Source organism: Canis lupus, chromosome 5, assembly GCF_011100685.1.
Source record: "Canis lupus familiaris isolate Mischka breed German Shepherd chromosome 5, alternate assembly UU_Cfam_GSD_1.0, whole genome shotgun sequence".
NCBI classification, from domain to species: Eukaryota; Metazoa; Chordata; class Mammalia; order Carnivora; family Canidae; genus Canis; species Canis lupus.
In genome coordinates this window covers 42,550,911-42,563,753 of record NC_049226.1, presented here as the reverse complement: position 1 = coordinate 42,563,753, position 12,843 = coordinate 42,550,911, and the positions used below count along the sequence as shown (strand labels likewise).

The 12,843-nt window shown below is 44.2% G+C and overlaps 1 protein-coding gene across 3 annotated transcripts in view; it reads left to right on the top strand.

Annotated features, from left to right (window-relative positions):
- Positions 1–12,843, top strand: part of MPRIP (myosin phosphatase Rho interacting protein) — a 154,730-nt gene that overhangs the window by 22,714 nt on the left and 119,173 nt on the right. For all 3 annotated transcript variants that reach the window (XM_038537130.1, XM_038537131.1, XM_038537132.1), the window contains exons 2-3: positions 10,386–10,463; positions 12,442–12,507. In XM_038537130.1, the coding sequence (XP_038393058.1) occupies positions 10,386–10,463; positions 12,442–12,507 (144 nt within the window). The remainder of the gene's footprint in view (positions 1–10,385; positions 10,464–12,441; positions 12,508–12,843) is intronic.

The following is a 12,843-nucleotide window of genomic DNA, read 5'->3' as shown; positions in this document are numbered from 1 at the left end:
CCCTGCTGAGCAGAGAGCCTGACTTAGGGTTCGATGCCAGGAACCTGGGATCGGTCAACCAACTGAGCCACCCAGGTGCACCAGTATTTCAATTTTTTTTTTTTTAAAGATTTATTTATTTATCATAGACAGAGAGAGAGAGAGGCAGAGACACAGGAGGAGGGAGAAGCAGGCTCCATGCCGGGAGCCTGACGTGGGACTCGATCCCGGGACTCCAGGATCGCGCCCTGGGCCAAAGGCAGGCGCTAAACCGCTGGGCCACCCAGGGATCCCAGTATTTCAATTTTTTAAGCAATTGTAAGTGGTAGTATATTTCTAATTTTGGTGTCCACATATTCACTGCAATTATATAGAAATACAGTTGATTTTTCTATACTGATCTTATATCCTACATCCTTGACCTCACTAGTTCTAGGAGGAGTTTTTAAAAATAGATTCCGGGATCCCTGGGTGGCGCAGCAGTTTAGCGCCTGCCTTTGGCCCAGGGCGCGATCCTGGAGACCCGGGATCGAATCCCACGTCAGGCTCCCGGTGCATGGAGCCTGCTTCTCCCTCTGCCTGTGTCTCTGCCTCTCTCTCTCTCTCTGTGACTATCATAAATAAATAAAAAATAAAAAAAAAAAAAAAAAAAAAAAAAAATTTAAAAATAGATTCCTTGTTGGGAGCACATGGGTGGCTCAGTCAGTTAAGCATCTGCCTTCAGCTCAGTCATAATCCCAGGGTCCTGGGATCAAGCCCATTGGGCTCCCTGCTCAGTGGGGAGCCTGTTTCTCCTTCTCACTGCTTGAACTTGTTTTTTCTCTCTCTCAAATAAATAAAATCTTAGGGGATCCCTGGGTGACTCAGCAGTTTAGCGCCTGCCTTTGGCCCAGGGTGCGATCCTGGAATCCTGGGATCGAGTCCTGCGTCGGGCTCCCGGCATGGACCTGCTTCTCTCTCTGCCTGTGTCTCTGCCTCTCTCTATGTCTATCATGAATAAATAAATAAATAATCTTAAGAAAAAATCTTTAAAAAATTGACTCCTTGTTTTCCTACATAGGAAGTTATGTTATCTATGACATTTTATTTTTTTTCTTTCTGACCTACATGCTTTTTATTTTTATTTCCCTTTTTATTCCTCATTGCACTGGCTAGAAATTCTAGCATTGTAGTTTTGAGAGTGGACATTATTGCCTTGTTTCTGATCTTTGAGGGGAAAGCATTTTATCTTTCATCAGTTACCATTATGTATGCTGTTAGCTCTAGGTTGTTGTGGATGCTCTGTATCAGTTGAAGCAGTTCCCTTCTATCATGAAGGGTATTAAATTTTGTTAAATGCTTTTTCTGCATGAATTGATGTGATCAGTTTTTCTTCTTTAGCCTGTTAATATAGTGGATTATACTGATTGATTTTTTTTTTTTTTAACTATTAAACCAGCCTTTCATCCTTGGAATAAACCCCACTGGTCATGATATATAATTCTTTAAATTTTTGCTATATTCTATTTGCTCATATTTTGTTGATATTTGCATCTATATTCATGAACAATATTGGTCTGTAGTTCTTTTTTTAATAAGAACTGATTTGATATCAGGTTGATACTAGCTTCAGAAAATGAATTGGAAAGTTTTTTTTTTCCTCTTTTGTGTTGTGGAAAAGATTACAGTGTTAACTCTTCTTTTAATGCTTGGTAGTTCTCTAATGAAGCTATACAGGCCTGGAGATTTCTTTTTGTGAGTTTTAAAATTATATATCAGTTTCCTTCATCATTACAGATTCATTCAAATTATCTGTTTTTGAGAAATTGATCCTTTTCATCTAACTTGTCAAATTAATATCTGTAGAATTGTTCACAATATTCCGTTTTTTAAAAAGATTTATTTATTTATGATAGACATAGAGAGAGAGAGGCAGAGACACAGGAGGAGGGAGAAGCAGGCTCCACGCCGGGAGCCCGACGCAGGACTTGATCCTGGGACTCCAGGATCGCGCCCTGGGCCAAAGGCAGGTGCCAAACCGCTGAGCCACCCAGGGATTCCCCCCCCACCTTTTTTTTTAATATTCTTTTTTTTTTTTTTTTTTGGTGTCTGCAGGATCTGTAGTGCTATCTCCTGTTTCACTCTTGATTTTAATTTGCGCCTTTTTCTTTATCAGTTTTGCCAGAAGTTTGTCAATTGTGTGTCTCTATTCACAGAACCTGCTCTTTCATTGATTTTGCTGCTTTTCTGATTCAATTTAATAGATTCTGCTCTGAATTTCCTTCTTGCTTTGGGTATACTTTGTATATCTTTTTATAGGTTCTTGAGGTGGGAACTTATTATTGGAATCTTTCTTTTTTTCTAATGTAAGCATTTTAGTGCTGTAACATTCTCAGGACTGCTTTTGTGTCCTACAACTTTTGAAATGTTATTTTTTAAATTTTTCTCTAAGATTTCTTCCTCGACCCATGGATGATTTGGAAGTATATTTAGTTTCCACATCTTTGGAGATTTCATGTTATCTTTCATCGTGATCCGAGACATATTCTATGATTTCAATGCTTTGACTCTATTGAGGTTTGTTTTATGGCCCAAAATATAATTTATTGTGATAGTTATTCTGTGGGCACTTAAAAAAAAAAAAGTGTATTCTGATGTTTGATGGATTGTTCTAGTAACTGTCAGTCAGATTCTGTTGGTTGATGGTGTTGATTCCTTCTGTATTGGCTGATTTTCTCACTGTTTTTCAGTTGTTGACAGAGGGGTGTTGATGAAGTCTCCAACTATAATTGTGGACTTACCTATTTCTCCTTTTGGTTATTATTATTAATATTTTTTTAGATTTTATTTATTTATTCATTAGAGAGAGAGGCAGAGACACAGGCAGAGGGAGAAGTAGGCTCCCCGTGGGGAGCCCGATGCGGGACTTGATCCCAGGACTCCAGGATCATGACCTGAACCAAAGGCGGATGCTCAACCACTGAGCCACCCAGATGCCCTGGCCCTTTTGTCATTATATAATGTTTCTGTCTCTGGCCACTTTCTTTATTTTGAAGTCTACTTTGGTACTAATATAGCATTTCTGCCCTCCTTTGATTAATATTTGCAAGATGTATCTTTTTTACTCTTTTACTTTCAACCTGCTTGTGTCATTATATTTACAGTGAGTTTCTTATACAGTGTAGTTGGGTCATTTTTAAAAAATCCATGTTGTTAATCTCTTTTAATTGGTATATTTAGACCATTTACATTTAATGTAATTATTGATATGTTAGGCCAAATTATTTTTTGTTTTCTGTTCTCTGTGATTATTTCTTATTGCTTCAACTTTTTTTTTTTTTTAGAACTTCACTTTTTACGATAAATTTCATGATTTATCTGTAGTGATCTTTCTCACTATAGATTTTTAGTGGTTGCTGTCAGCATTATATTATAGGTACATAGCTTATCACAGTCTACGGGTAGTGTCATTTTACCAGTTGAAATAAAGGTAGTACTTTTCTTTACATCCTTGTCCCCTCCCATATGTAAGTAACTGTCTTACATATTTCCCCTATATGATTTATTTTTTTAAAGATTTATTTATTTATTTATTCATGAGAGACACAGAGAGAGAGGCAGAGACATAGACAGGGAGAAGCAGGTTCCCCACAGGGAGCCTCATGCGGGACTTGATCCCGGATCCCAGGATCACGACCTGAGCTGAAGGCAAGTGCCCAACTGCTGAGCCACCCAGGCATCCCTCCCCAACATGATTTAGAACCATATTAGACAGTGTTACAATTTTTGCTTCAGCCACCAAACATAATTTAGAAAATTCAAGAGAAGGAAGGCCTGATTACATGTATTTTTGCTTACTATGATCTTGTTTTTTTGATGATCCCAGTTTCCTTCTTTTATCATTTCTTTTGTCTAGAGAACTTCCTTTAGCCATTTTTTTAAGTAGGTCTAACAAATTCTCTTACTTTACCTTCATGTGAGAATCTTTTTAAAAAAATTTTATAATTGTATTTTATTTTCATTATGATAGGTATGCTCTTTTATTACCATTTCCATCCCCGCTTCCTTCTGGTAATGATCAATTTGTTCTCTATAGTTAAGAGTCTGTGTCTTTTTTTTTTTTTTTAATTTTTATTTATTTATGATAGGCACACAGTGAGAGAGAGAGAGGCAGAGACACAGGCAGAGGGAGAAACAGGCTCCATGCACCGGGAGCCCGACGTGGGATTCGATCCCGGGTCTCCAGGATCGCGCCCTGGGCCAAAGGCAGGCGCTAAACCACTGTGCCACCCAGGGATCCCCAAGAATCTGTGTCTTAGTTTCTCTCTCTCTCTCTCTCCCTCTCATCTTTTTTTTCCTTTAACTATTTTTTTTTTCCATAAATTTCACAGTGAGGTCATGTGGTATTTGTTTTTTTTCTGACTGACTTGATTTCACTTAGCATTATTATACTCTCTAGCTTCATTCATGGTATTACGAGTAGCAAGATTTTATTCTTCTTTATGGCTGAGTAATATTCCATTGTAGATATATACCACATTTCTTGATCCATTCATCTGTCAATGGACACTTGGGCTGCTTCCATAGTTTGGCTATTGTAAATAATGCTGCAGTAAGCACAGGGGTTCATGTATACTTTTGAATTAGAGGTTTCCTAGTTTGGGGGTAAAATTCTTAGATTGTAGGGTAGTTCCATTTTTAATTTTTTTAAGGAACTCATCTGAGATTTTGCTTTCATTTCTGAGGATATTTTCTCTGGGTATAGGATTCTGGATTGACAGTTTTCTTTTGGTGCTTGAAAAGTATTGTACCACGTGTCTCTAGCCTCCAAGGTTCCTGATGATAAGTCCACTGTTGTCATATTTGGTTTTTTTCTATGTGTAAGTTGTTACTTTTCTTTTGCTGCTTTCAAGAGTTTGTATTTGTCTTTAGTTTTCAGAAATTTAATTTTGAGGTGTCTTGGTGTGGATTTCTTTGAATTTATCCTTTGGTGTTTACTTGGCTTCTTGAATTTATTGGTTGCCTTTCTTGCCAAATTTGGTAAGTTTTCTATTATTGTTTCTTCAAATGCTTTTTCTTCCTTACTCTCCTTTTGTCCTTCTGGGAGGCTGATGACACAGATGATAGTTTTTTTTATTATAGTTCACAGGTCTCTAAGACCTGTTATTTATTAATGTGTGTCTGTTTTTTCTCGGTTGCCTGGTTGGGTAAATTCTATTATTTTTCTTCCAGTTCACTGATTCTTTCCTTGGTTCCCATCATTCTGCTGTTAAGCTGATCCACTGAGCTTTTTATTTCATTGATTGTATTTTTTAGTTTCCAAATTTCCATTTGGCTTTTATTTATTTTTCCCATTTGGCTTTTATATCTCCTCTTGCTTTTTTTGTGTTGGTTCTGTTGGGGCTTTCTGTATTTCCATTTATTCCAAGCACGTTTATAATTTTTGGTTGAAACGTTTCAGCATCACTGCTTAAAAACCTTCCATCAGGGGATCCCTGGGTGGCGCAGCGGTTTGGCGCCTGCCTTTGGCCCAGGGCGCGATCCTGGAGACGCGGGATCGAATCCCACATCGGGCTCCCGGTTCATGGAGCCTGCTTCTCCCTCTGCCTATGTCTCTGCCTCTCTCTCTCTGTGACTATCATAAATAAATAAAAATTTAAAAAAAAAAAAAAAAAAAAAAAAAACCTTCCATCAGATCATTCTGACTTGTCTGTCACCTTAGTGTTGGCATCTCTTGTCTTTGTTTATTCAGTTTGTGATCTTTCTGTTTCTTGATATGCTGGTGATTTTTTTGGATTAGAACTTGGACATTTTTGGGTTATTTTCAGTGACTGTGTTTAACCCTTCTCTTCTAGTTGGCTTTTTCTGACACTATTCCAGTGGTGGTGCATGGGGCTGGAGGGGGCTGTCATCTTTTACTTTCGGGTGGAAGTCGAAGTCCAGGCTGCCCACTTGGCCTCCACTGACACCTGACATGGGAGGTTCCTTGTTACTGTGGAGCAGGGGTGAGAGCTCAGCTCCCCACATGTCTTCCTTGGACTCTATCCCAGCAGGGAGAGGGAGGAGGCCTTGTTACTGTTGGATGGGGAGCAAAAATCTCAGCTCCTTGCCTTGCCTCCTGACACCTTCCTGTAGGGGTGCTGGGGTACCTTTTAGTTGGCAGGGGTAGGAAGGGAGTCTTTACTGGCATGGGTGGGGCTGGCCGGGGCTGAGTCTCTCCTGGCATGTCTGGCTAGAATAGAGCAGTTATCATCTAAAAATGTTCTGTCTTACCAGGTTGTTCCTTCCCAGAGCAGTTTTCATTGGGGCTTTTGTCTGTTTGTGCCTCTTGGAACTCCAGGTTGCTCATTCTTCCAGTACCTGGTCTGGACCAGTGAGACAAAAAGAGAAGCTGGGCACACATCTCCATGTTTTTTCAGGTCTCAAGGCCCCCAGCCCTCTTCTCTGCTGTCTTCTCTCCACCTTGCAGACTCTCCTTAGGTTTTTCTTACATACAGTGTCCAAAGTTTTATCTGTACTTAGTAGGAGGAATACGGAAATTATGTCAGCCTATATTCCAAGAAGCAGAAGTTTCAAGTGACCGTTTTTGAAAGGACTTTCACTTGTGGAGGATGCCCAGACCACCAGCAGCCCCTTCCCAGAGACCAGCCAGAAGTAAAGCGTCTGGTTTATTGAGTCTGTGAGACGGAAGGCTGAGTTTAATCAGAAGAGAAATAGCTCAGGGGATACTCTCATGTGATGACTCTTAATGGGGTGTGGACCTGTATGCTTTCTCCAGGGTAGCCTGCTTGAAATAGAGCCCCATCCATTCCTTTGGGTCCTTATAGCCCATCTTGGATCCTCAGTGTTGAGAACAGATAGCTGCTTGTCCTGTATCCCCACTTTCTCCCACCAGTCCCCCCTAACTCTTGGCCAGGAAACAACCTCAAAATAGCATACCACTGAGTTCCTAGAGCTCATTTCTTTGGGCCAGCTTCCTTTTGGGTTTTCTGTTTCAAAATCTGCATTTTAGGTTATTGTGGGAATGTCTTCTGGTCTGTCAGAGGTCCTGCCCTGGGAGAGAAGATGAGGCAAGAGATGGAGGACTGCTGCCTTACAGAAGCAGTTCTGGTGGGCACTTCAGACTTTCTGACATGGCTGGGCTGCTATTGGCATTTGGACAGTCCAGAGAAATAGTGGGAGAAGCAGCAGCACTTCCTGGGACGCCGTGCCTGTGCCTGCAGGATGAGGGCAGGGTGGCTGTATCAGGACCACAGGTTATTCAAGGAGAAGGAAGGTCAAAGAGTGGGGTACCCCGGCGCATGGTGCTCCAGCCTGTGGAACGGGTTAGTCTGGATGTTTGGGTGCTAAAGGGTTTTAAGGAGGGAGCAGCAGGAGCTGCTTTAAACTCTTAGCCTGGCTTCTTCCTCTCTTTCCCCACAACGCAGCCATTCACCCCCCTGTGCCTTTGCTTTAACTATGCCTGTGCTTAGAGAGTTCACCTGGGCCACACTCCTGTATGTGTGCTGAGGGGGTTCCTTACCTCCTTCATGGTTATTCCTGCCCCGTCCCCCATTTGCTCACTTGGGCAGCAGTGCAGAGCAGGTACCTTCCTTTCTCCTATGAGCCTAGAGGTGCACAGTGGCCATCGGAGGTTCATGTTGTTATCCAGATGTAGGCCCCAAGTCAGCCCTTGATTCAGATTCAGGAGCTCCTTGCTCTGCCTCCTACCCATCAGGCCTATGCCTGCTGCCTCTTGCTACCCCCTCTGGGCTGTGTCTGGCATGTTTCCACTCCCTTTCTACAAACCCCTGGGTCATTGCCCTTTTAAGCCTTTGTCCCTGTTTCTTTGAATGAAGTTTCCCAAATATGGCTAGGGATGGGGGGCAGAGTCCCTTGAAAACTCACCTAGTGACACTGTCCTCCTCTGCCCTTCCCAAAGTTTGGGAGACTCGCTGGTTTACATTTACTCAGGGTAAATTTTTAGCTTCCCACTTTTAGAACAGCCCGTCCACCTGGAAGAGTCTCCTTTGGGGTGGTGTGTCCCAGAAAGGCCTGGCAGTTTCAGGCAGGTGCCGGCCCCCTGGCGTGCAGCATGTGGGCCCAGTGCACAGCAGGCCCGAGTAGATGTTACGTGAGTAACTGAGAGTGAGAGGTTGTGATGAGACCCTGGCCGGGTCAAGGAAATCTGTGCCAGTCCCTCAGGGCTCCTGCTACTCCTTTTGGGGAAGGGTTGGGTAGGTGTAGCTGGTGACATGAAGTCTCCCCAAAGCCCTGCAGCCAGAGACTGGGAGAGTAGAATAGTCACAGCGAGACAGAAATGGAGGAGACACTGCCTTGTCTGACCTCCTGATTTCACATCTCAGGGACCGCCAAGCTGAGAGGTGAAGTGGGGAAATCACCTGGTGCAGGATCACCCTCTCGCCCTAACGTTTCTGTCTTGTGTCTGTATGTCACTGAGGGGTGTGATAGGGAGACACTGAGTGTGCCTGCTTGCTGGAGGAATGGCTGGGCGCTACTGGACCGGTATTTGCTGAGAAAACTGACTGTACTCCCTTTACTTCTGCTTTCCAAGACAGAATTTCATTCCATGTGCCTTGTGGTCCTCCCGGGTTGTGTCCTTCTAACCCCAGTTTCCCTGTCAGCACCCACCCCCGTATTTCGTCATGGCCAGCCTCTCACTTCCTTTCTTCAGCCCACTCTACACCCCTTGCCCAAAGCTCCTACTACTCTGTTTACCCTCACGGGGAAGAGCCAGAGCTTCCCCTAGGGGCCTTGAAGACCCTGCAGAAGCCCAGAAAAAGGAATGTTCTTGGCTTACCCAAGAATGCTGTGTGACCTCTGGCAAGTGATTTTCCCTCTCTGAATCACACATTCCACAGCTATAAAATGAGGTGATGTGACAGGGCTCCAGTTTGGAATGTGTTGAATAAAAAGAAGGTTAAGAAGACCCCTAAGGCTTTCCCAGAGAGGAATCATGTGTATAAAAAGTAGGCAGCATTTGGGTTTTAATTTGTGTTACTGCCCTCCAAAAGGTAATGGATAAATTGGCTTGGTTGTGCCTTTTCCAGCTGCTTCTCACTAGCCAAGTATGGCTGAAAAGGGAGGTAGAGCCAGAGTGTCTGTCTAGTCTCAGCTCATGTTGAGCTCCTGTTGTCCGGGGCTTGGGGGGTGGGGGACACTTCATTAAAAAAATTAATAACTAACATTTATTATGCACTAATAGGCCAAACACTGTGCTTAGTGGTTCTTTCCCTCATACAATTTTTTGGAGATATAATTTATATATCATAAAATTCAACCTTTTAAAGTGTTAGATTCACAAGGCCATTCAGCCATCTCCACTTTCTAATTCCAGAACGTTTTCATCATCCCAAAAAGAAACCCCATACCTGTTAGCAGTCATTTCCCATTTCCTGTTCCCTCTGTGTCCTGGCAACCACTGATCTGCTTTCTGTTTCTATTGATGTGCCTATTCTGGACTTTTCCATGTAAGCTGAATAGTCCACTATGGGATCTCTCACTCGGTGTAATGTCTTCGGGGTTCATCTGTGTCATAGAAAGTGCCTGGACTTCATGCCTTTTTATTGCTAAGATTGTTCTGTTTTATGGATATGCCACATTTTGTTTATCCACTCATCTGTTGATGTATAGTGGGAGTGTTTCTACCTTTTGGTAATTGTAAATAGTGCTGTTTTGAACATTCACATTCAGTTTTTTACTTGAGCACCTTTCGGTTTTCTCGGGTGTATATACCTACGAGTGGAATTCTGGGTTGAGTAGACTTCTGTGTTTAACTCTTTGAGGAAGTGCCAGACTTTTCCACAGTGGCTGCACCATTTTATATTCCTGTGCTGTGTTTTACTTACGTTATCATCAGTCCTCACATGAGTCTCATGAGGTGTAGATGCAATTACTATCATCTCCTCCTTTCAGGTAGGACAGTTGAAATCCAAACAGTTTTCAGCCCAATGTCACATAGCCAGGAAGTTGTTGATTCTTTGGCCAGTGTTGTGATCGCTAAAGCAGTGTCTCTCCTGCCAGGCCTTGTTTTGTCCCATCAGAATGAGGGCGTTGGGCTGTTGTTTGCGTGATATACTAGTACCCAGCACACAGTGGCACTCATGTGGTGATTGAAAACACCATCGTTTCCTGATCTTCATGGCTTGATTGCGAACTTGAGGGAGGCATCTGTTTCTTCGGAGTTCCTGTCTTCTCCTGTTTGTCAGTCCTGCTGGGTTTTGTGCTCCTCTCTCCACACCAGACACTGCCTCCTACTCCCAGACGGCTTTCTTGGGAGCCTCGGCCTGTGGCTGGGGAATGAGATGGCTGGTGTGTGCTGAGCCGAGGTGACTTCTGTGTCCAGGGAGTACTTTAACTTGACCGTTGAACCTGTTCTCTCTCTGGTCCAAGGCCACTGATGACCTACCCTCTTTTTTCTCTTCCAGGCAAAACCTATTTATGGTGGCTGGCTGCTCCTGGCTCCAGATGGGACCGACTTTGACAACCCAGTGCATCGGTCTCGGGTAAGGACCTCAGAGTGAATTCTTGAAGTGGGAGGGATGGAGACATGCCCATCTAAGGGCAGATTTGACAGAGTGAAGAGGGAGATGGGAGGTCAGCAGTGGATCCTGGGATGGCAGGATCAGCAGAGAACCCCCATTTGGTAAATTCGTAGGTCCTACGGGAAAAGATTCAATGATCCTAGTTGAGCCAGGTCCACCCTTCAAAAGGAGATGCTCTCACACGGGTGCCTCCCGTTTTCCTGGGTCAGCTCCACTACAGAAACCATTAAAGCAGTACAGCAAACATTTGCATTTTGCTAATTAGGCTTCCAATTCCCTCATTCCCTCCCTTCCTCATCTCTCTTCCCTCCAGTCCTCCCTGTCTGGGAGCTCAGCAAATGAGCACTGCTGAAAGGAGGAAGGACTGGAAGGCCAGCTTTGTTTTTGTCCCATCTCTCCTGGGCACTCCAGCCGATGGCGGGTCCCTGCTGCGTCCAGGTGCCTGCAGCAGCTTGGTCTGAGCTGGAGCATCGAGGTGATTAAACTGACATTGTCCCCAACCAGTGGTTTGTTCCTCTACCAGGGAGCCCCTTTGGATGACTTCAGTTAAAATACCATCTGTCCTTTTCCACATGTTTTCTTTCCAGGTGCTGCTGTGCATACCCAGTGAATTGCTCCAACTCCTCTCCTTTCCAGTCCCCTGCTCCCTGAGATCCTCTGCTCTGCCTCTTGATTTCTGCTGCCCCCTGGCCTGAGTGCTGCAGGCTGGGATGGGGGCTGTGATGCCCCACAGACTTTGGGTTTTGTTTGGGGTCTGTAGGATTACTTCTGATGTGGGTTTTGACTTTAAAGATATCACTATCTTCAAAGAAGCCTTGAAAATGTTTCTCAGGAAGATATCACGTGGCCTCTTCCTGGATACCCCATGTGGAACCAGCCATCTACAGGTCCCCTTTGCAAGGCTGTCTGAGCATCCTGGTCCTCCATTCCAGGCAGGAAGACGATGGGGGTACTCCAGTGCCTGCAGTAACCAGGGAGCAGCTCTCTTTCCTGTTTTCTTTTTGTGTTACGTGAAATTGCCATTTTCAGCTTCTGGTGGGAAAAACAGGGTTCTTAATGATTTAATTCTGGCCCAAAGCAAAGAGACATGGTAGTTTAGTTAGTTCTTGTGGCCTTATTGCCAGTGATAATATGAATTGGGTCTTTAAAATGTTGAAAATAGGTCATGGATCTTTGTGATGATCTTTGGGATTCAAGGACCAGGAGTGTCTTGTTCTGGACATGTTTCCCCCATCACAGAAAGGAAAGCGCAAATGCCCTTTTGTTCTGCCCACCACTGGCCCCTAGTGTGCTGTCCTTTGGTTGGAGAGTACAGAGGGGCCTCCTTTGCCAGTCCATCACTGCTTGGACATTGGAATCATTCCCTCCTCAGTTTTGATTTTCCTTAGCTTGCTCATCCTCAGTGAGCACTGGAGTCTGGCTTTTTCCCTGTCTCCCACTCCCTGTGCTCATCAGAACAGCCCTTTCATAGCATTTTCCTAGATTGTTGTCAGAAGTGGGGAGTCAGTGCCATCCTTAGGTTATTCCATATTCCATACAGTTCATCAAATAAATATCGACACATGTTATGTGACAGACTCTGTGCTGGGCACATAGGGGTCATTTGGGACCCAAATGTGCTGGGCACATAGGGAATACAAAAAGGTGACCAAGACACCATTTCTGCTCTTCAGGAGTTTTCCAGTTAAAATAAACCAGGCATCCTGTGACATCTCACTAGCTTTGTGCAGACAAACACTGGGTGTTTTGGGTCTCTCCCCTGGACTACTGCCATCTAACAAATTACTGTTCTTTTGCCTGGGTACCTCTTTTCCTGTCATCTGCCCCAGGAATGGAAGCTGTGGAGGCCACATTCCTTTGACATAGGCTTGTGAGATACGGGGCAAGCAGAGATCGGGGCCAGAGCCCTCCTAACCACCCACTCTGTGCTCCATTGCAGAAATGGCAGCGGCGGTTCTTTATCCTCTACGAGCATGGCCTCTTGCGCTACGCCCTGGATGAGATGGTGAGTGTCCTCCTGTGTCCACTCCGTAACTCTAGCCTCCTCTAAGCCTCTTCTTTTCCATCTGTCGCCTGTGAGCACACCAGTGTGAGCTCTCGCTTTTGCTTCTTCTGGGAACCTGGAATTTGAAGAACCTGTGGCATCTGGTAGAGATAGTTCTGAAAATCCAGACATTTGGTTTGAGGCATCATTCGTGGTGACAGGTGAGAGTAAGTAGTGAAGGAGGAAGTCACTTCTATTCTGGGCTGATAGGACTCAGATGTGACCAGGGCATTCCTGGTTAGAGAGAAGGAGAGCAGACTGTGGGGGCTGGCCCCTGGGCACATGTGAGAGTGTGGT